The sequence below is a fragment of the Antrostomus carolinensis genome, unplaced genomic scaffold, assembly GCF_000700745.2.
Source record: "Antrostomus carolinensis isolate BGI_N321 unplaced genomic scaffold, ASM70074v2 scaffold8921, whole genome shotgun sequence".
NCBI classification, from domain to species: Eukaryota; Metazoa; Chordata; class Aves; order Caprimulgiformes; family Caprimulgidae; genus Antrostomus; species Antrostomus carolinensis.
Window position 1 is genome coordinate 225 of NW_010291992.1, and position 20878 is coordinate 21102.

At 45.4% G+C, this 20878-nt stretch overlaps 1 protein-coding gene across 1 annotated transcript; it reads left to right on the plus strand.

Moving 5' to 3' along the window:
• Positions 1-232: 232 nt before the first annotated feature.
• CLIP2 (CAP-Gly domain containing linker protein 2) lies at positions 233-19723 on the plus strand (the record flags this gene model as incomplete). Its single annotated transcript, XM_010176796.1, has 11 exons — positions 233-336; positions 2783-2843; positions 7300-7404; positions 8987-9931; positions 12443-12500; positions 13566-13649; positions 14039-14195; positions 14693-14852; positions 15447-15632; positions 19034-19096; positions 19712-19723. Coding segments are annotated over 11 exons (1935 nt in total), but the record flags the coding sequence as incomplete, so codon positions are not given.
• Between the last annotated feature and the right edge of the window lie 1155 nt (positions 19724-20878).

Genomic DNA, 20878 nt, shown 5'->3' on the forward strand with positions numbered 1-20878 from the left:
GTTCAAGTCAGAAGCACTGAACCATGGATCAAATTTACAGCTGCTGGAGACTGAGTAATTTTTTTCTTTTTGTTACCTACATACTGGGCTCTTTGGAAAATCTACCTTCTTACCTTAACATCCTCTGAAACAGATCATCAATACCTTCTGTTCCTTTGTTCTGACCCTTTTTTTAAACAACTCTGTACTTCAAACATTAACTTCTGTGCCTCGGGCTCTTTTTTTGCTGCAGTACGTCACGGAAGCAGAAGGAAACCTCCAGCGAGCCCGTGCCCTGGTGGATGTGATGCAGAAGGAGAAGATTGAGCTGTTGAACCAGCTGGAAGAGGAGAAGAGGTAAGGCAGGAGTGGATGTGGAGGAGGTAAAGTCATGGGGGAGATGAGGCTTTTACCTGAGAACATCGTTCACTGGATCTAAGGAGAAGAGAGTGACCAGGAAAGTCATCTTGGGATGTCTTCCAGTACTTCAGATATCCTGTGTCTCACTCTCCTGGCTGCTGTGGTCTGCCTGCTTGCAGGGAAGGGGTGTGCTGTTTCAGATCATGGGAAGTTTAGAAAAATTTTACTGCATTTACACATCTGATGTGACTGTTGTCTAGGGTTGGGCGTTCAATACCATGACTGCCCCCGTTTGCTGACAAACTGCTGCTAATCCCAACTGAACAGTGAAGTGTTTGCAATTAGTCTGGTACATTCCTATGTCTTATGGCTCTTAGAGGAGACTCGATGTTGTATCATTCGGTGGGGTTGCAGTGAGCTAATTTCTGTGACATGAGCAGTCTCGGATTTTTTTTAATATGCTCAGCTGAACCTGCCCTGCTGTTACAATGCAACTGAAAGGCAGAATACAAACACCCAGCCAGGGCAGCTCATACCTGGGTCAGGGGCAGCTCTGTTTTGTGGCCAAAAGGAGTTTCATGATTTGACACAGTTTCCTGCCAAATGCATGTAACACTTACTAAGAAAAAAAGACAACATCAACTTCCTTTCCTGATTAGGACTCTGAAGTGCTGGCTGATGATCATGATAAATATTTGACAGGCTGCTTGCACGTCCAAGGGCATTTGACCATGGCACATGTTCCACTGGCAGTACAATGGTGCCCACTAGTTGATCTACCACTGCCTGTAGTGGTACATCAAATAGACCAAATAGTCTTGGTCTCCTGCTGGGCAGTGAAGTTATTGATGCTTTTTAACCATTTTCCCTGTTCGGTTCCCGACACAAAGCAGGGAGAAGGAGCATTATTTGCCTAAAGGAACAAAGGGCTCCAGTAATACCAATTACTCTGAGATTTGATACTCTGAGCAAAATCAACTCTGTCACTCTGTAAAGTGGAATTACTCAGTACAGGTGGGATTAACTCAGGGCAAGGGTGTGGGCCATGGCAAAGCTTTGCCTTTGGATGTTCTTGGCTAAGGATACAGTATAAAATAACAGTGCTGGATAATAAACAGAGCTGTGCAGGTTGGGCCATCCCAGACCCATGGCCTTTCTGTACAACCTGCTTTGCTGAAGACCACTTCTTACCTCTCTGTTTGGGATGTGCTGATCTTAAGGACATTCCTTCTGAGGAAGGGAAGTCAAACTGGAGTACAGCCTTACTGTAGTGTGATTCATCATCTCCCCACATCCCAGAGGCCCCATCCACGTCCATATGATGATGCATACATTTCCTCTCTGGATAAGAGTGCTTGTCATTCTTGGAGTCCAACTGCTCCATATATATAATTAAAGTCTTCAGTGGGAATAAAAAGACATTTCTGAGTATTAAGTGACTGAAAACAGTGTTGATTTTGATTGAATGATTCCCCTCCTGAGGATGAATTGTTCTTTCGTGCATAAGTCTCCACTTTCTCCTGGTAGGCAGCTCACTTTCCCAGCTCCAGGAGGCCCTTTAACCCAAGACAGCTGAGTTCTTTCCTAAATATCAACAGATGCCTCCTCTAATTAGAGGAGCTTTAGACAAGGAAGCTTGTTTATGAAGTTAGATACGTACACTCACAGCTATTTTTATCTCTAACGGAATCAGAGTCCTTACGTCTGGCTGCCAGCTCAACATCCTCATTATTGACTCTTCTTAAATCAGTAAAGAGAACAAAGAGGACTGAGTTTAGCAGAACATTGAATTATTTTTTATCATTACTGCATTTTCTCTTTGCAGAAGTGTGTCCTGGTTTTCCCTAGGATAGGGTTAATTATCACAGAGTCCTAGGCATGTCTGCATTTGTGCATGTGAATTTTATGTGCTTATATGTATCACTGGCCTATACAATCTCTGGCAAAGGTTTTTCTGCCTGTGTACCTCACCATTTCCATGTTGTGGAAGCATTAAGCATTGCCCAACCTCTGCCAAGAAGGCTCTGATTCACATGGAATTATTTTGCATGGACACTATGCAGTTGGCACAGGAATTGCCCAGTGCTCAGCTGCAGCATAAGAGTGTGTAAGAAAACCCATGAAACCTGGTTGTGGCTTTCGTGTTTTCAGGATCTGGGTGTTGGTGACCAGCAGTTGTGCCTGCTGAGAGGTGGCGCAGTAGAAACAGCAAGTCTGTGAGCGTGTACCTTGCATGAAGGTGAATGTTTGCTCTGTGGAAAGCTTGCTTATTGTCTTGCTCCATGTGTCTTGCTGTTTACCTTCTGCTGAGCTGTTTGTATGCAAAATTTGTCTCTAATCCTCTTCTCTCAGACTTCAGTTGTACAGGGGAGGCCCATGTGCAATTGCTGCTTAGAAATGGGGTGCCAATCTGATTGCTATTTCTGTCTTTTTCCCTCCCTAGGAAAGTGGAGGACTTGCAGTTCCGTGTGGAGGAAGAATCCATCACGAAGGGGGATCTGGAGGTAATTCCTAACACCCTCACCAAAATGTGGGGTTAAAACCTGCATGTGGGGCCTCACCTGAGTAATTTCTGCCACCATTTGCTCAACTCCACACAATACATTATCTTTATTGATGGCTTTGGACCTGCTGCAAACACCATGGTATGAACTGTGAAGATTCTTCTTTGGTATGTTGCCCAATGACTAATAATGCTAGGAGCTGCCTAGAATTAATCACATGCAGCCAGCCTGGCTTTAAATGTTGCCATGAGTTGCCAAGCCATGATAAAATCTGTCTGTATCTGAATGCATTTCAACATATGTTTTTCCACTGTAGAAATGACTTGACTGCTCAGTCACTCTCCCTGCAGTGTCCTGTTATTAGCAGCTAATTAGCATGTGCAATCTCCCAGTTGGATGCTATTCTATTCCAGCCAAGATACCATGTATCATCTGACCTGCAGTACCCTCCTGTGGAGTCCTCTGCCCACGAGTGTGGGGTTTGACACTAGGATACCCTTTCATATGGGAGGGCTCTTGCTCAGAGCGATGCTGTTGCACTGAATATTGTGCAAATTGGAAGTGCTGTTGGGAGCTTACCCTTGAGTGGGAGGCTTTTCTGTAGGGGGGGAAAAAAAGGAAAAGAAAATATTTCTGTGAAAGCAAAGCTCTGTTCTCCATGTGTAAATCATGACTTTCTCTTATCTTTAGCTAGAGTGCTAAGTAAGTAACAGCCAGAAACGTCAAGGGACCTGCTGCTGTGCTCCACTGTCAGTCATATCAACAAAAGCCCAGGAAAATGAGAAAACTAGGCAATGGAGAATGTTGTTATGGCTTTGGCCCTCGTGGCATAAACCTCTCCTCTTTATCCAGAAGCTGAAGCAGTCATGTGTTTGGCAGTGTATAAATCAGCAATGCACTGATAACAGACCTCTGCTACAGGACAGCAAGTGCAGTTTCTGCCTAGTGTGTGGGTGCTAAATCAAGTTTCGATTGTTTCCTGAGCTTAGATGATGGCTTTCCCCAGTGCTTCAGAAAAGGATGACTGATCCATCATTCCCTTTCAGAGCAAGGAATTCTCCCTGTGTAAGCTGCAAATGTTTAAGCCTGGCTGTGGAGTAATGGCAATGGGACCAGGGTTAACTTGGAGGTACATTTAGGTATATTTAAAAAAAAAAAACCAACCACCATGTTTGGGCAAGATGTTAAGCTGTTGTGACATTAGGTGCTCCTATAACTGCAGGTCCCAAACTGAGGATGGATCTAATTTTCATTTGGGCTGGGAAGGAGCTGCTTTTCAATGGGGATGTGGCCAAGCTTCTTGCAAGCTGCCAGGGTCCTGTCCCTGTTTCCATGTTCATCTGTACAGAAGAACAAAAAACTTCCTAGGGAAGAGTCATGGAGCAGCTTGGTTTCCTGTGATCCAGAGAACCGTGATGTTCCCCCACGGGTCAGTGACAGCACAGACACTCTCAGAGGGCTTTGCTGTGGCCAGTTTTTACATTCTGATTCTGTCCTGTCTAATTTGGATGCTCAGACTAAATGATTGACCCACTGGAGTTAATTCTTACCTTCCTGCTTTGTTGTGGAGACAGGATTTCCAGAAGCAAGTAATTGACTTAAAGAAAAAAATCTCTCATTGGCAGTCAGGGAGATAAGTGCTCCTTCCTGCTGCAGTATGTTTCCTGGGAAATGGGCATCATTGGTGATCTTCATGTAAAATCACAAGGAAGTCAACCAGTGGCTGCTAGCACAGCCCTTTGCATCCCTAGCTAGAGCTCAGAGAACCTCCCAAATACCAAAAGCAAAACCCAGTGACAGTTGTCACCCTTCCTCTGGTCTCGTCCTCTTACACCAACAGCCCTCTTCTCAGAGGAGAATGTTTATCTTGCACTTAACAGGAACAGACATGATGGTAAGAAAATATTATCTCCTCTGTGCTCCCTGGATCTAGGGTTTCTGCTGAAGGCCAGGCTAAATCCCATGGTATTTCTCATAATATAATGTAGGTTTTGACCAAAGCTGGGACTCTCAGGTGGTGAGTGTGGTAGGCAGCATCCCTGGAAGTTCTTTGACCAAAGAAATCAATGTGTATGAAGCCTGGAGATACGGATCCAGTTTTTGAACCTCTGATAAAGAGGGAGGAGCTGCAGATTTAGCCTCGAAATGTAGTTGTAAATTTAACCCATTTTTGATCCTGTTTGGCAACGCTGATCCTATAGTGCTTTGGAAGGTGAAAAGCAATTGCAAGAAAACAAAACCTTTTAAGAAAGGCTTTTTTTATGGTGGAAGACTGTGGAAGTATTAACCTCTTCAAGGAACTATCTCATACTTGCCTCATGGAACCTACCTCATATCTTGAGCGCCAGTGGGAAGTCAGTTTGTAATTTGTGAATAGTCATTTAAGGCTAATAGCAAGAAGTAAGTCAAAAATTCAGAGCTGAATTTCCTCAAAGTGCAGGAAAACTTGGAATCTGAAGCTCTGAGTCACACTGGCTAGGCAAACCAATTTGCATAAAATAAGAAATAACACGGGGCTTGATGTGAATCTTCAGTGAAGTTGTGTTTAAGGACTGTAAAACAGTTGATCTAACTTTATTCCCTGATTATTTTTCTCCTTAATTTTCATGTGTTTTCCCAGACTTGCAAAATAGCAGGATTGGTAGATACTCAGCAAACTTGACTGGCAATTTGAGTGTCAACCTCAGGAATCTTGAGATAGTTTCTTTGGGAAATTCAGAGATTAGTTTTGTAATAGATCAGCGTCTTCAGGTAGCCAATATCTGACATGCTGCCACTAGTTCAGGTAATTTCAAAAGTTTATATTGCTGAAGTTTCACTGGGGGATTTTGAGCTAGTGTAAATTGAGAAAAATTCATTAGTATCAATGGGATAATTATCCCTGTAAATAAAATCAAGCCTGGACCTCCATCTTGAGATGTGGATCTTTGAGCTTTACAGAGACCAGAAGCCACGCAGTGCAAAACTAAATTTCTTTATTTTTCTTCTTAGGTTGCATTCAACCAACTTTTGCACTTCAGTGGTATTATTTGAGGGTTTTGATAATGGTTTGGGTTTTTAAGACCACTTTTTTTTTTTTTTTTTTTTTTGACTCCTTCAGGGGTCAAATAGACCACATAAAATATGGAGTAGTCTGAATACATCTGGCAGTTGAGATCTTGACCATCTATGAACAGATGTATAATGATACCTCTCAAGCCATTAGAGAAAACATAGATTTTTACAAACTTCAGTTTCCATCCTTTGTATGCAACTAACCAAAACTTGCTTTATGGTAGCAAGAAAATATCTAAAACTGATTCCAATAGAAAGAAGGGGAAGCAAATAATTGTATGGAAAATGAAGGGCAGAAAATGGGGATTTAAAAAAAAAAAAAAAGATTCTAATTGGGTTTGTTTTTCAGTAGGTTCAGTTTAATTCAAAGGAAAATGTTGGGTTTGTAAGCTAAAAAAAATGCAAAGACCAGAGTCTGCATGCATTTTGCCATGTCTCCTCTCCTCTTTTATTTATGGGAAATTTTACATGATATTACAGTGGTTGTTGTAGAGTCCTGAGGTTTGCTGCCACCTGCAGCTATATGGGACTTCTGCTTTAAAAGGGAAGGGCACCAAAGCAGTGACCTGAGTCAGTGCTCCTGGATTTGGCAGGTTATGTCAACTTCTTGTGCTTAGTTTGCTCGTCTGTTTAAAAAACAAAAGAGCAAAACCAAACCAAAAATATAATTCTGTTTTGTGTAGAAAGCTATTAGAGTCTGAGTGTGCAAAAAATCACTTGGAAATTCCTAGCAGCCTTATTCAAACGCAAAGAACTGATGTATGGAGCAGTTTAGTATCTAAATTTCTTTGATTTGGTTTCAGTGCAGTGTATTTTGGGTTTTAGCCACATGCTGTGTACAGTGTGACCTGCTTTTTTTTCTGCCCACCTAGTGCAGGGTTTGAGCAGTCTCTGGAGCAAAAAGAGGATGGGAACTTCCAACTCTTTTCAGTCTACCTTGTGATTCTTCTTGAGGAGAGATGCAGAGAAGCATTGCAAGGTCTTTGCATTCTCTGGCGTGGTGCAAGGGTCCTGTACTGGTGATCTGCAGCGCTGGGAGCTTTGCTTTTTAGGAGGTGTCTTCAGGATAGTCTTGATGCAGGAAAACACTGAAGCAGCTCTGTAATGCAGAGGGATGTTTTCCCATCGCAGATTCCATTTCCTTGTGAATGGCCACCACGAGTACCATGTAAAATCCCGTAGTGACCGTTTTCTGTTTGGTTGGATTTTTCCTGCCTGTTTGGATCTTTATTCTCCTCCTGTTGTGAACTGCCTTTCCTTGTCTTGTACACTGAAGATGATGTTGCAGCCTTCTCTTTCCTCTCTCTCTCTCTCTCTCTCTCTCTCTCTCTCTCTCTCTCTCTCTCTCTCCCTTTTCCCCTTTTCCCATCTCCACTGTTCTTTTTTCCCTCTGTATGACCAGACTCAGACGCAGTTGGAGCATGCCCGAATACGGGAGCTCGAGCAGAGCCTGCTGTTTGAGAAGGCACAGGCTGAAAAACTCCTCAGAGAATTAGAGGACACCAGGGTAATCGACCCCCACTTGCCCTGCCTGCAGAACAGCCTGCTTGCCCCCTGCGTTGATGCTCATGATGCCTTGCTTTGGGTTTCTTTATTATTGGGGTTTTTTTGGTTTGTGGGGTTGTTTGGTTTTGGCTTGAATTTAGGCTTCCCTGATTTTTTTTCGTTTGTTTTTTTTTTTTTTTTTTTTTTTACTTTGCTTTCTCTCCTGGAAATGGTAGTACGATATTATTTCTAGCTTTGCTTCTTGTGTGGGGACTTGTTTCTCAGATTGAGCTTGCTTCTCTGCCCCATGCCACCATTTGACACATGAGCTCTTCACAATTCATCCTCCAATTAACGTGCCCAAATAATATCTGCATCCTGCACAATTTATTCTGCCTCAAGGCTCCCCCAGGCTGTAATAAAGAAAAATAACATTGCAATCAGCATTCCCTTTGTCCTCCCTCCAGCTGTGGGAGCTGCCATCTGAATTGGAAGATACTGGTGAGTGCAGGTGGACCAGCTCTGATCCCTGGCCGTATCTACAACAGGGCAGGCTGCCCAGATGAGCAACGCACCCGATCCTAAAACCAGCCAGATGTGGGAAGGGCTTTTCCTGGTGTGGGAAACGGCAAACTTGCCTACAGTGAGCTTGTTCCTCACCAATGGTTTTGTTAGAGCTGTAGAAAACACAAGCATGAGGTTCTCCAAAAGGGATAAATAGTTTGAATGCCCCATTTAAAATAAAAAATACCCAGCCCCTGGGCTGCTGGTTAGTGGGGAAAATGGCAATTGATGTGATATGGAATTAATCACTTGTGTTTTGGCACTGGAAGATCCACTTGGTTTCCTTGTTTCTTCTGCCTTTTTCTAATACTTTGTCTAGTCAAATCTCTTCTCCATCTGTAGCTCCAGCACCCTGAAGTCTGACGAGCAGGTAGCTCAGCCCCGTTAGATTACATTCAGATCGCAAGACATTGATCCATTGCCCTTATGCTCAGTGTTAACCATGGCCAGATTTATTGTCTTGCCTTCTACCTTATTTTCACTTTGCTAATAAACTCTAACAAGTACTCATGTGTAAAAATCCCTTTTACACCAGGGTAAACAAATTACAGTGCAGGAGAGAAGTCTGTAGGCCGAGGATTGCTGAGCAATAAAGGAAACATGATGTGCTTAATGCTGGTTTCAATGCCTGTGGTATTCCTGCATGTGCAGTCACATTGCCTCTGTGCATCATCTGGCCAGATGCCTCGTCTGGAAACGTAACACCCTTTCAGGGCATTATTTTTCATAAACCACTGTTGCTTTCTAGTGCATTTGAAGGGTTGTTTCAAAGATTTGTGTTACTCTGTGGAAAATGAGAGGTTCACATTAAGAAAAATCAAATTGCAATTGGCACTAAGATGTAACTGTTAGAGTTACTGGTGATAGTTACCCTGGTGCAAAACTGTACTCAATTTGGAGGGTGCTGGGTCTTCTTTTCCTGTTTATTTGAACTTTGACTAATGTACTTTGGATTTACTTCCACTGGAGCACACTTACTAAAAGGAAGGATGCAGCAATGAGAGGTGGGGACTGACTTTGTCTTCTCTGTCGTGTTGCAGTTAACCACGGTAGCGGAGAAGTCCAGAATCCTGCAGCTGGAGGAGGAGCTGAGCCTCAGGCGCAGCGAGGTGGATGAACTTCGTCAGTGCCTCAGGAGCTCTCACCAAGCAGAGACCCCTGAGCATAACCTTGGCTTACAGTCAGAGGCTCTTCGTCTACGAGATCAATTGCTGTCTGCCAACAAGGAGCATCAGAAGGAGAGCAGCCAGCTAAAGGAGAAGTACGAGAAGACGTTGAAGAAGTACCAGCAGGAGATGGAGAAGCTGAAAGCTGTCAATGAGAAGTATTCACAGGAAATCGTTGACCTAAAGCATAAAGTTCAGCAAGCCACTAATGAGAACATGGGGCTTATGGACAACTGGAAGTCCAAATTGGACACGTTAGCTTCTGACCACCAGAAGTCTCTGGAGGACCTCAAAGCCACATTGAACACAGGCCCTGACACCCAGCACAAGGAGATTGTGGAACTGAAGGCAGTGGTGGAGAGTATAAAGATGGAGCACCAACTTGAGTTGGAGAACCTGAAAGCAAAGCATGACATTGAGACAGCTGTTCATATAAAGGAGAAAGAAAGTCTCAAACTGAAGTTGCAGGAGGCTGTGGATGAGCTGGAAAAAAACAACAGCGACTGGAAAATGCAACTGGAAACCAAAAGCAATCAGCACCTTCTTGAGCTCCAAGATGTGAAGGACAGGTGTCGAGATGCTGAGCTGAGGGTGCATGAACTGGAGAAACTTCATGGTGAATATAAAGATCAGGCACAAGCAATAGCTTTCTTGAAAGAGCAGATTTCTTTGGCTGAGAAGAAGATGTTGGACTATGAAACATTACAGAAGACAGAAGCCCAGAGCAAACAGGAGATCCACAGATTGCAGGAAAAAGTGCTTGTCTTAGAGAACAAGCTGCAGTCCATGGAGGCCCTGCATCCTTCTCAGCATGCAAATGTATGACTTCTGGGTCATTTTGCTTGTTTCTCATCACTGTTAGTCACCCTTCCTAGGAGTAGCTCTCGGCTGCTGCCTTGTGCAGTTTTCTGAGGCTTTTAGGCCTCAAAGTATCTGGATGGTTTTGTTTTCCATTGATAGTGCTTTTTCTGCGCTGCATCTCCATGCTGAAGGTGTCTTCCCACTACTGAAAACCAGTAGAGTGGCACAATTAGAGGAAATAAGAGAAGCGAGTGAATCACATCTGGGTTTGAAGGCACATGAGTGCTGTGGCGCCATGGTTGTCATGGTTTGTCAGGGGTGGGCTCTCATCCTGAGCAAGCAGCGTTCTTAGCTGAAAAAACATCATTTCTACACTATAGCTGTTGTCCTCCCAGGAGCTGCAGCAGCTTCAGTGTATTATTGAGCAAGTTCCTTTAGGGGTAGGTGGAGGACAGGGTGGGAGATGAGTCATTGCCCATGCTGAGGTAGAGCACGTAGCTTGCTCAGCACGTGGTTTGGGAGCCTCGGTGAGGGGGCTGAGGTGATGGGGTTGGGTGGGATGTGGCAGAGGCAGCAGGGAGGCTTTGCAGCCTGGACAGGAGACATGGGGCAATGCTGACTGGGAGGATTTATAGTGGAGGAGTGGCTGGCAAAGGTCAGGGTGGCACCAGGCTGGGGAAATAAAATGCCCCATTGAATATGAGCCCTGAGCCTCCCAGGGAAGGCTAGAATAAGAGCAGTAATAATATGAAGAGGTCAGTTTTCTGTGGCCTTTGTGTCTTTTTAAGTCACCCTCATTTTTTATTGGTTTTTTTTTTTTACTATTTGACACAACGTGCCATCCTCCCTTTGTGCCTGGCACAGGGACACGTGGCTGGCTTTGCACTAGAGTGATGAGGAGAGATTGCTGCTCGTGGCTCTAGACTGGACCCCTATTTGTGTCTGGATTTTGCATGAGAAATGAGCAAAAAGCCAACTTACAACTTGTCCCTGTGGGAATGCAGAAAATGAAAATAAGCCACAAAATGTGCACTAATTAGAAATGTATCACTGGTGATTAGTCACTGTTCCAGACTGGTGCCAGTGAAGTGAATACAATGCCTATGTTTAATTTGCCAACATGGACAGACCCACTGAAATTGGTTGCACCTTTAGACTGCAAAGTCAAGCCCGTTAATTACTGTTGGCCAAGCCAGAGCTCTGTGCCTGCTAAAAGGCACGATGAACGGGACAGGAGAGGCAAAAGCCCAAGGAGGACTCTACAGCATTAATGGTGTTTCAAGGGTTGCTCAACATGTTTCATCTAGTAAAAACAGTTGTGAACAATAAGTACAGCCAGAGCCCTGGGAAAAGTGAGTTGTTATTACAACATGTCACTTATTATAGCCAATATTCAAACAGGAATGAATGTAAAAGAAGAAGCTGGAGGCTTTTTCCAGAGCCCTTCAAATAAATGAAAGAGCTCTGGGGGACATTGATACTGGATTAGAACCAGGGAGTCTTGAAATAATTATTTTAACTATGTGTCGATTAAAATCAGGAGAATGTGGGATGAAATGCATGGGTGAAAAACCTTTGAGTATCACAGAGCAAATTCTATTTTATAATGTCTTAGCTAATTTAATGTGACTGCAGTATTAACTATCCAAATATTTTAAACAAACAAGTGTGTCTTGTGACCATCTTTCCTAGACCTTCAAATGAGAACCACAACTGTGCTTCCAAAGAGCAGTTAAATAGTGTTTTTTCATACTAGAAGTCCATCAGGCAGTACATTTCCCCTTTGGGTGTGCTCCTGCTTCTGTTAGAAGTATCCTGCAGCCCACTCAAGCTCTTGGGGACTGACCTCGGCGCTTTCAGCAGTGGTGGCCACAGCAACTGCATGTGCTGAGGTCCCACCAAAGGCTGCTGGACATGAAGAGGCTTTTGAAGAGCTGAATTGTGGCCTCTGCAGTGGAAAGCTTGGCTGTGAGCTCTGTGGTCTCTGGCTTTTCATTGCAGTGTAGCCAGAAGAGGATGGGGAGAAGGCAGAATCCTCTATATGAACCAGCCTTTGCTTTTTATTAATGTATTCATTCCCTAATAATTATTATTTTATCAAGTTTTATTACTGTTTTTATAACTTTAATACTAGAGGTATTTGCACCTGAATATTTGCTGTGATTAACCACAGGAGACTGGTCCAAAGAAAAACAGCTCTTCCATCGCTCTGCGCACACTCTGAGTGTGTGACAGCTGGGACCAGAGCTTGTGGGGAAAGTCTGATCCCTCCTGGGTGAATCTCAGTGTTGTGCTCAGCTGCCTGTTGTGTGTGGGCACCCTCAGATGGTACCTGTTAGTCTTCAGTAGTACCCAGAGGTAGAAGTGACTCCTGAAAAGCCTTTGTTTCCCTCTCAGGAAGGATGTAAAACATCGTAACTTGGGTACCAGATACGCTTCTGCTTTGGGTGGGGCTTTGTGGTTGTTAACTGTGTTTTGAATCTTTAGGTAAAAGGCTGTCTTCCATCTCTTATTTTACATTTATTTCAGATGATTGAAACTAATGATATTTCGGAAGAAAAGATAAAGATGAAGCAGACTATGGAAGGTATGAAATGTTACTGTTTTTTTCTTGGAACACCCTGTTTCAGTGACTCATATGCCTTCCTCTAACTTTCTGCTCCTGCAGGAATGGCTGTGTGGAAGGGGCTTAGGAAGCTGTTTCACCTCTCACATTTTGCTGGATGTATTTGATGTTTGGATTTCCTGTCTTCTGATCTGTCTGAGCGTATGCAGGGCCAGATGTTTTTACTTGTGTTACACACTCTGCAAAGCCCTTGTTGAAGTCCTGCTGAGGATATAGCAGCCTAAACAGAGGTTATTGGGGACTTCTCCTGGCTGAAACTTCACTGAGTAGAAACTTCATTTAGTTGGAGTGTCCCTCCAGCTGTTGGTGAATTCAGACAGAGGTGTGTTGTCCATTTTCCATCTGCTCTCCGTGCTAGCTGGGCATTGTCAGTCGGCCTCATCACTGTCTTTGAAAGTAAAGGATTACATATGTGCTATACCAAATTGTACACTATTGACAGGTAATTCCTGCCTGGTGAGGGCAGAGCATAGCTAGTTCCGGCAGCCACTGCTCTTAAAAAGGCCACTCAGTCCATGTGTGTGTTGTTTTCACACTGAATAAGCCATATATAGTTGCACTAAAAACAATCAGTTCAGACTTGAGCCACAAAAACATCATACTTCAAATCTATAGCTCTGTTTGAGTCTGGAAATACATCAGAAAACATGTCTTTTAAAAACTGTCTCTGCCTTCCAGCGCAGGAGGTAACACAAAGAAAAGTGCTGAAAGATGCTTTCTGTGCATTTTATTAATGTTTTATTTCCTTTTTTTTTCCCCCTTATCCCCACCCTTTGTGGTTACTTTCTTAAATCTGTCTGATATGGCTTCCCAGCTGTGTATCTTGCCTCCTAATGCCTGGATGGTGGTGAGATGTAGTGAAAAAACACCCGTTACCTGTCTCCTGCTGCTCCTCTGCCGATGGAGAGTACCACCACCACGCCCCTGTCACACCCTGACCTGTGCTGTACACTCAATACCTTCCTGATTTGCACAAAGCATTTTCCAGGCTTCTAATATTTATCTTTTCTTTCCATTCTCTCACAGACCTCCAAGACAAGCTGAGTAAAAGAGACAAAGAGGTGTCATTACTGGTGTCCCAGACTGAAACTCTAAGGGCCCAAGTAAGTGGTAAGTTTCCCTAATCCAGTGCTGGTGGGAACGAGGTGTTTCCCTGCTCATCCATGTAAAACATGACACTGCCTGTCTTTTAATGGATATTGTTGGTAAAAAGTTGTTCAGGAGCTTCATTCTCTTCTCAGGAGTTGAATGCAAACACTGCAGAAGATATTTGTATCCTGTGAGGGAGGGTTTGGGCTCATTGAATGTCAGAAGCTGACAGAGGCAGCAGTAAATGGAGCTGCGTGTGTTGTTTCTGAGATCTCTCCTTAAACAGGGCCAGATCCAGAGCTAACCAGGTCTGTGCTGTTAGGAGTGGGAACTGGGAAAAGGCAAAAAGCAAGGTTGTAAGTAAAGGTCTAAGTGACCTTTCTTTCCCCTGTGTCCTCTGCTTCTCGTAGCTTTGGAAAATAAATGCAAAACAGCAGAAAAGAAGGCCGATTCGGTGTTAAAAGAAAAGAAGAGGCTGGAAGGTGAACTGGAAGCCTTGACCAAGAAAACACACGATGCTTCAGGGCAACTGGTCCTGATTAGCCAGGAGCTACTCAAGAAGGAAAGGTCAGTCTGCAGATCTGAAGGATGGAACTGGAGACAGGGGGCTCTGTGTGTGCTCAGGGTGCTGTAATCTGCCACCAAAACAAGTCTAGAGGTTGAATTGTTGAAGTCCAGCCTTCAGCTTTCCTGTTCTTTATTGCTGCTCATGTGGGAATCTGGTTAAAATTAGGAGCTGTGAATTATCAAAGGCACTGGCCTTTCACTGCTTGCCAGGAGCTGCAAGACAGCTCAGTGCCAACATAGATGCTGAATGAAGTCAACTATAAGCCAGCTAAGCTGGCTGCTGCCCTGCTCTGAAATACGGTGCCCTGTGCAGCTCCCAGACTCTTTCAAGCTGGCACAGCAGGGAGGACAGAAGATCTGAAGCCCCTGAAGTGGTGGGATTTGGGTCAGGTTTGCTCACTGGCTTTCTTTGGATCTGTAGCTAAGGTGGGAGGGAGCATATCCAGTGGTATGTGGACGCTGGAAATGTCTTCACCATTTCATGCTGCTTCTTCCAGGAGCCTGAACGAGCTGAGAGCCTTGTTACTGGAGGCGAACCGGCACTCGCCTGGGCCAGAGCGGGACCTAAGCCGGGAAGTACACAAAGCCGAGTGGCGACTGAAGGAACAGAAGCTCAAAGATGACATCAAGGGGCTACGAGAGAAACTGGTTGTGCTGGTGAGGGCACCAAAACCCCTTCTGGCCTTGGCCGGGGGATGGAGGGCTCTGTGCTGCTCCTGGGGGGGTCCCAGCCCTTCTCCCTTGCTCCAAGTCTTCCTGCTTTCTTTTGTACTACTGAGCATCTGGTGGGAGCTTCCTTGGCAGTGCCTGTGAGCTGTGGCCTGGCTTAGTGGCATCTCATTAAGCAGCAGAAATGTCCATCTGTCCTTCTCCAGTGTTCCTCTGTCCCACAATTTTTAGATCCATGGCTAAATAGGGATAAAATTTGTGGGAGAAACTGAAGGTGGGTCCACTACCTTGCATTGTTTTATACATTCTGTGATGCAGGAATAAGCAATGTCCTCTAATTCCTGTGTACTTCAGTGTCCTCCAGTGGTTGAAATGTGAATAATTTATTTGAACTCTGCTGGCAACAAACTGGAGCTGCTGCTGGTTGCACTTGATAGGATTGCCTTCAGAGTTGTACTCTGACCCCATCTACTGTTGAAATCAAAACACAGTTATAGGAGTTACTGGGGATTTATGCTTTGCTCATTTCTGTAGTTACTGGCTTTCATTTAACATGCTCCTGTTTTCCCTTTGCTGTATAAGGACAAGGAAAAATCAGTAACGGATCAGCGGCGATACTCCCTGATCGACCCCTCGTCAGAGTCAGAAGTGATCCGGCTGCAGCACCGGCTCGTCAGCACGGAGGATGTACTGCGCAATGCGCTGGAGCAGGGACACCAGATGGAGAAGCTCATGGAAGCCATGAGGCTCTCCTCCGAGAGAACACAGGTAGAGCATCAGCAATCATTTCTTGGGTCACTCAGCACTCGGTGGTCATCTGTCTGGAGTAACCTCCTGGGATCTCGCCCTTTGCTGTGGGGGTGATGCAGTCAAGTCAGCTGGGTCCTTTTCTCTCTGCTGGGAACAGCCCAGCAAGACTTTGTTCTGTCAGATGGAGGTTAAAACTAAGAAAAGCCTTGCTAGTGGGTAATTATGGATCCTTTCGTGCCCTGCAGGAATGGTTGCTGAATGTGGTGTTTTGGAGAAGGTTGCAGTGTGAGTGGTCTCTGTGTAAAACGACGTGTGGCCGCATATCCTTGTGGTACAGGTGCTTTAGAGTATGAAAGTTGAGGGTTTCTGGCATCCCTGTTCTTTGAGAGGTTTATTTTCTTGCAGTCCATAAGCAGAAACTTTAGAAGTGACTCTGGGAAAATGTTTTCCATTTTTCTTACCACCTCCTGGAGGCATCTCTGTATCTGATCTGGGTTTGCTGATAGACCATGAATGGTCCCATTCCAGTTACTGTATTCTCTTCCCAACTTTCTCTGGTCTCCCTTTGTTTCTTCTGACAAAAGCAAAACTGCTCCTGTTGTTTGTCTTAGATCCTTCTTTGTGAAATTGAAGGCTGCAGATAACTTAACTCTCCACATTTGGCTTTTTCCATCTCATACCTGTGGCGTCAAAGCCCTGACTGATTCCTCCTGTGAAGTGACCTGCCTTTTGTGCCAAGCTTTGTGCTTCATGTCCTTTATTGCTCTTCTAGCTGTATTTTCTCTTGTGTCTGCAACTGGGTCATGCCTTTCAGAACCGAGATGCGCCAGTGCTCCTCTCGTCCTTGCTCATTTAAATTCTTACCTGAAAAAGGTCTTTCTCTTGCAGTAATGAGCTCCAATTCACATTTAAGCAGACACCTTAGGATAGTACAGAACAAGCCACTAGACACAGAGAATGGCTAGAGAGTTTCTTGTCCCTGACGCAGGTATGTTGTGGTAGGTAATCTGGGGGGTATCAAGTCTTCTCCTCCCGTCTCCTGCACAGTTTGCCAGTAGGCCAAGCGGCTATTTGCATTGCAGCAGTATTGCAGGAGGGCATTCAGGAGGAGGGTGCACAGGGAAAAATTGCAGCCCTGGAAGCTCTGCTGGCTCAGCTGAGCATCTGTGTGTTGCAGACAAGTCTCTATATCCCGCAGTGCAGAGGCAGCAGCCCTCTGCCAGCACCAGACAGGACAGCTGTGGTCGTGATGACAAGTTTGTGGCAGTCCAAGACTGACTATAATCCTGTCAGTACCTCTAGAGTGACTTTAGCTTCTGCTGTAATTGCCATGTGTCAAATGAAAATGCATCGTGACAACCTCATCTGTTGGAAACTATGGGAGGGGTGGGGAAAGTTATTCTCTGTTTGCTTTAATGCAGAGTCCCTTGAGAAAAGGAAATCTTCCCTTTCACATTCCTGTCTCCAGAGGTGGGGCAGGTGGTAATTATTTCTTCCCCAGCCGGAGAAGATAACTGATCTTATATAAAGTGGGTTGGAATAGACCTTGCGAGGTCAGCTCATCTACCTCTGGTAATACTTTGATACTTTCATGCTTGAGAAATCTTGGAGATACAACAAGATAGTATTATACCTTCAACTACAAACCGTGGTGCTGAGAGACAGGCGGAGGGGATTACTGCAGCAAGGTAGGCTTCAAACTTCTATTGATGTCAGAGTTTTAAAGTGCCTAGTTACAAGGAAGTCTGGATCAAAGCTCCCTCGTTTCAGTATGATATCTGTTCATCCTTCCCCTTATGAAGAGGAGTTGTTAAGCAGGAGCTTTCAGGCTGAGCCTGAGGACATTGCTGGCCTGAAGAAATCCTGGTGCAATAGTGAAGGAATTGATGTTGCTTCCCCAGAAGCCACGTTTCCTCTGTAACCCATTCTGCGCTACCTTCTGACCTCCCATCTCTGCTCTGACACCCGCAGCTGTTGCCCAGGGATCTGCCTTGGCATTGCTCTCCCTTTGTCTGTGAAGCCTTCACTTGCAGCACGCTGGAGAAGGAAATCTCTAATTACCACAAGCTGCTGCTCTCCCTTCGCAGGCTCCATCAGCCGCCACACTCTGCAGTCCTTGATCTGCGTGGCTGGCTTTGCTGTTCGACAACGAGACACGGGAGCTGGGGAGTGTAATGGCACTGTTGTCTTCATCTCATTGTCCAGTAATTGCTGACTTGCTGTTTCCATGCCTGCAGCTGCAAATTATTTGTCCTGTCATAGAGGAAGAGGAGCTTTGCTTTCTCCATATCTTGGAGATCTCGCAGTTTTGCAGGAAATGACAAGGATTTGGCATTCAGCCCTTTTTCTTGGAGAATTTTCAGTGATTGCTCTGGGAGCTGTTTTATTTAATTTCAAGTGAATTGCACCACCTTGTTCGTTATCATGACCATGTACTGAGACCAAATTTCAAACCTAATTCCTGGTATCTGATAGCTGCTTAGTGCACAGATTGGGTGTGCTGCAGCCAGGGTAGGATACGTTGCCTTGTGCAATGCCTGAATCACCTGTGGTAGTGGGTGCAGCCCCCAAAGGTGAGTCACTACAGCAGCACTGGTCTTGCCATCCATCCAGGTAGGATTCGCTGCCTGGCAAACAGTTCAGGTGCTTAAAGCAGAGCTCAGTTTGAATCTCTGCCTGTTTTTCCTGCCCAAACTAAACCTCTGTCCCGTAGGGTTGATTATGCACCTTCATGGTCACGGTAAGGTGGTAGCTGGGACTCCTCTAATGATGGGTTTTAAACCTTGCAGTCTTGTCTCCCCATAATGTCTGGGTTTGCTGCCATCAGCAATTCACCAACAACTGTGAATCTGATTACCAAGACCCGAGCAACTGACATCTGGCATGCTGTGACTTCAGGCTGCAGCTTCTCTTGTTTGTGCCAGTGGTACTGTCATTTTGAAGCTGAAAGGCTCCATATTATCCCTGCTAAAGAAACATTATAAATGTTTAAAAGTTCTTGTGCTTTCTCAAGATAGAACAGCCAGTCCTGACTGCCAGGCTTGTCCCCAGAGATGGGAACTGGGGAATGGCAAATGTCCTTTTCACTGTTGGGATGTTCACTGTGGCATGTTTTGCAGCTAATGCTGCCCTTGGCTGAGGGTTTGTTTATCTGGATTTAAGAATCAGAAGTGAAGAGAGGGTCTGTGTCCATAAGGAACTCGGGGGCAGGATGTAATCCAGCATGTGGAGATCAGGCCAGGATGCAGAGAGCAGGAAGCTTCTTGTCAAAAGTGGGGTGGGATTTCTGTGTTTTCCTTGTGTGGAGTGGGCTGCTGAGGAAGGAGAAGATGGCAGTCTTGCCAGATCTCGGTGCTTGTAGGCAAAACCACCAGGCTCTGTGTCCCTCTTCAGTAAGTCTTGTCTGTTCTCCATTGCAGACTGTTGGAAATTCTGGGTCTGCTAACGGGATTCACCAGCAGGATAAACCCCACAAGCAAGAGGTAAGTTCAAGGCAGAGTATTATTTAAAACAGTGACCGCTTCATGTGATTTCTTGCCTGCTGTGCTGAGGACAGCTCTTGGATGGAGACAGTTCTGCCAGCAAAACTTGACTGTGTCATTCCCACAGTGAAAACAAGGGGCTTTGCACAATTCCAGTTCCAAGCATGGTGGGAATCTCACCTTATTCAAACCACATGAAGCCATCAGGAAGGTGCTAGTGAGATGCACGCTGAAGTGCAATGGGAGAAGCAGTGGGGAGGGAGTTTCTAGTCAGTCTCCTGGGTCAGTGCCTGTATTGACTCTTCTCCTGGCAGCTCCAGCTAGAACCTGCTCCATCTCAGATCTCTGCCATCCCCTTTACATGGGTGGCGTTTGTGGGACATGCTGTCCTGGTGTCCTGACAGTTTTCATCATGTAGGGCAAGACCTGTAGCCTCAGACTTCATCTCCTCACAGGCAGGATGGCCAGCCTGAGGAAGACGGAGTGTGACTTACTGGGCAGAGCAGTGGGTCTGGCAGGTCTGGTGGCATTCCACTTTGTGCCTCAGTTTCCTCTTCTGTAAAAAGACCTCTGTGCTTGCTCACATATTGCTTAACTAAGTCTCTTTTCTTCCAGGAGAAGCTCTGATAGAGAAGAGGTGAAGAGGATCATTTCACGCCAGTATCATCTCCTGTGCACAGTCAGGAAAAACAATACCACATCTGGCTTTAGCACCTCTAAAAAACCAGACACAGTATTTTCATTTTAAAGCAGGACAATGTTTATAATACACTAACTGATGTAATCGGGACAATCCTGGAGTCCAGTTTTCCAAGGCAGCCATTGTTCCAGGAGGGAGCAGAAAGATCTCTCTGGGTTTGGTTTCTTACTTGTATTGGTTTTGACTGTGGAATTTGTATTGCTTGAGCTGCTCTTGTCCCACCAGCTGACGTGGTCTGGATAACAGCTGCCCCGAATGGTGGCTGAAGTGTCAGCGAGTCCCAGTAACCCCACAGGAGCTGCAAAGGGCTTTGCTTGTGGTGTTCAACTCCAAAGCAGGTGCCCAGGGGCTGCACACTTCCCACATGGTCTGTCCCTTCCCTGCCACACACCCCAGTGTCTTGAAAACCCGCACAAGCGAGTGAAACCTGCTGGGCTGACTGTTCACGCTGGCATGCGTAGGCTGAGGAAGACGGGGATGTGGGGACAAGTTTCCCTTCTCGCCTTGTAGAAGACATCACTGTTCTAGAGCACAGAAGCTGCACTTAGTACTTGTATTGTAGCATGTCATGGGAAATAATCTGATTTCAGAGGGATATTTATTTTGTTTCTCACCCACTGCTGTTTGGGGAAGGAGCTGCGGTGGCTCTGAGCTTGGGGACAGGCACACTTTGCTCAGGTGTGGTTGGCCTTTCTTCCTGCAGAGAGGTCACTGAGCAGGCTTGCTGATGCCCTGGGCCACAGCCAGGCTGCCCAGCCTGGTTCCCCTCACTCCTGTGGGTTTTATTTGGTCTCTTTTTGAGCACAGGACTCCACAGACAGCTGGATTTTCACAGCACTGCCAGCCCGAGGGCTCCCTGCTGGCTGCGGGCAGTGTGGGACAGATGCCTTAAGGAGATGATTCCCTCCTTGCCTGTTTAATTTAACAGCTAATTGGGGATTGCCTGGCCATTCTCCAGAGCTATCCTTGCCTCTGCAGTATGATGCCCATCCCCTGCTACCAGGAATGTAGGAGGCTGAGGTGATGCTGTGAGCATTCAGGCAGTAGTGGCTGGCTCTATCTGATGGGTACAGCAATCTTCT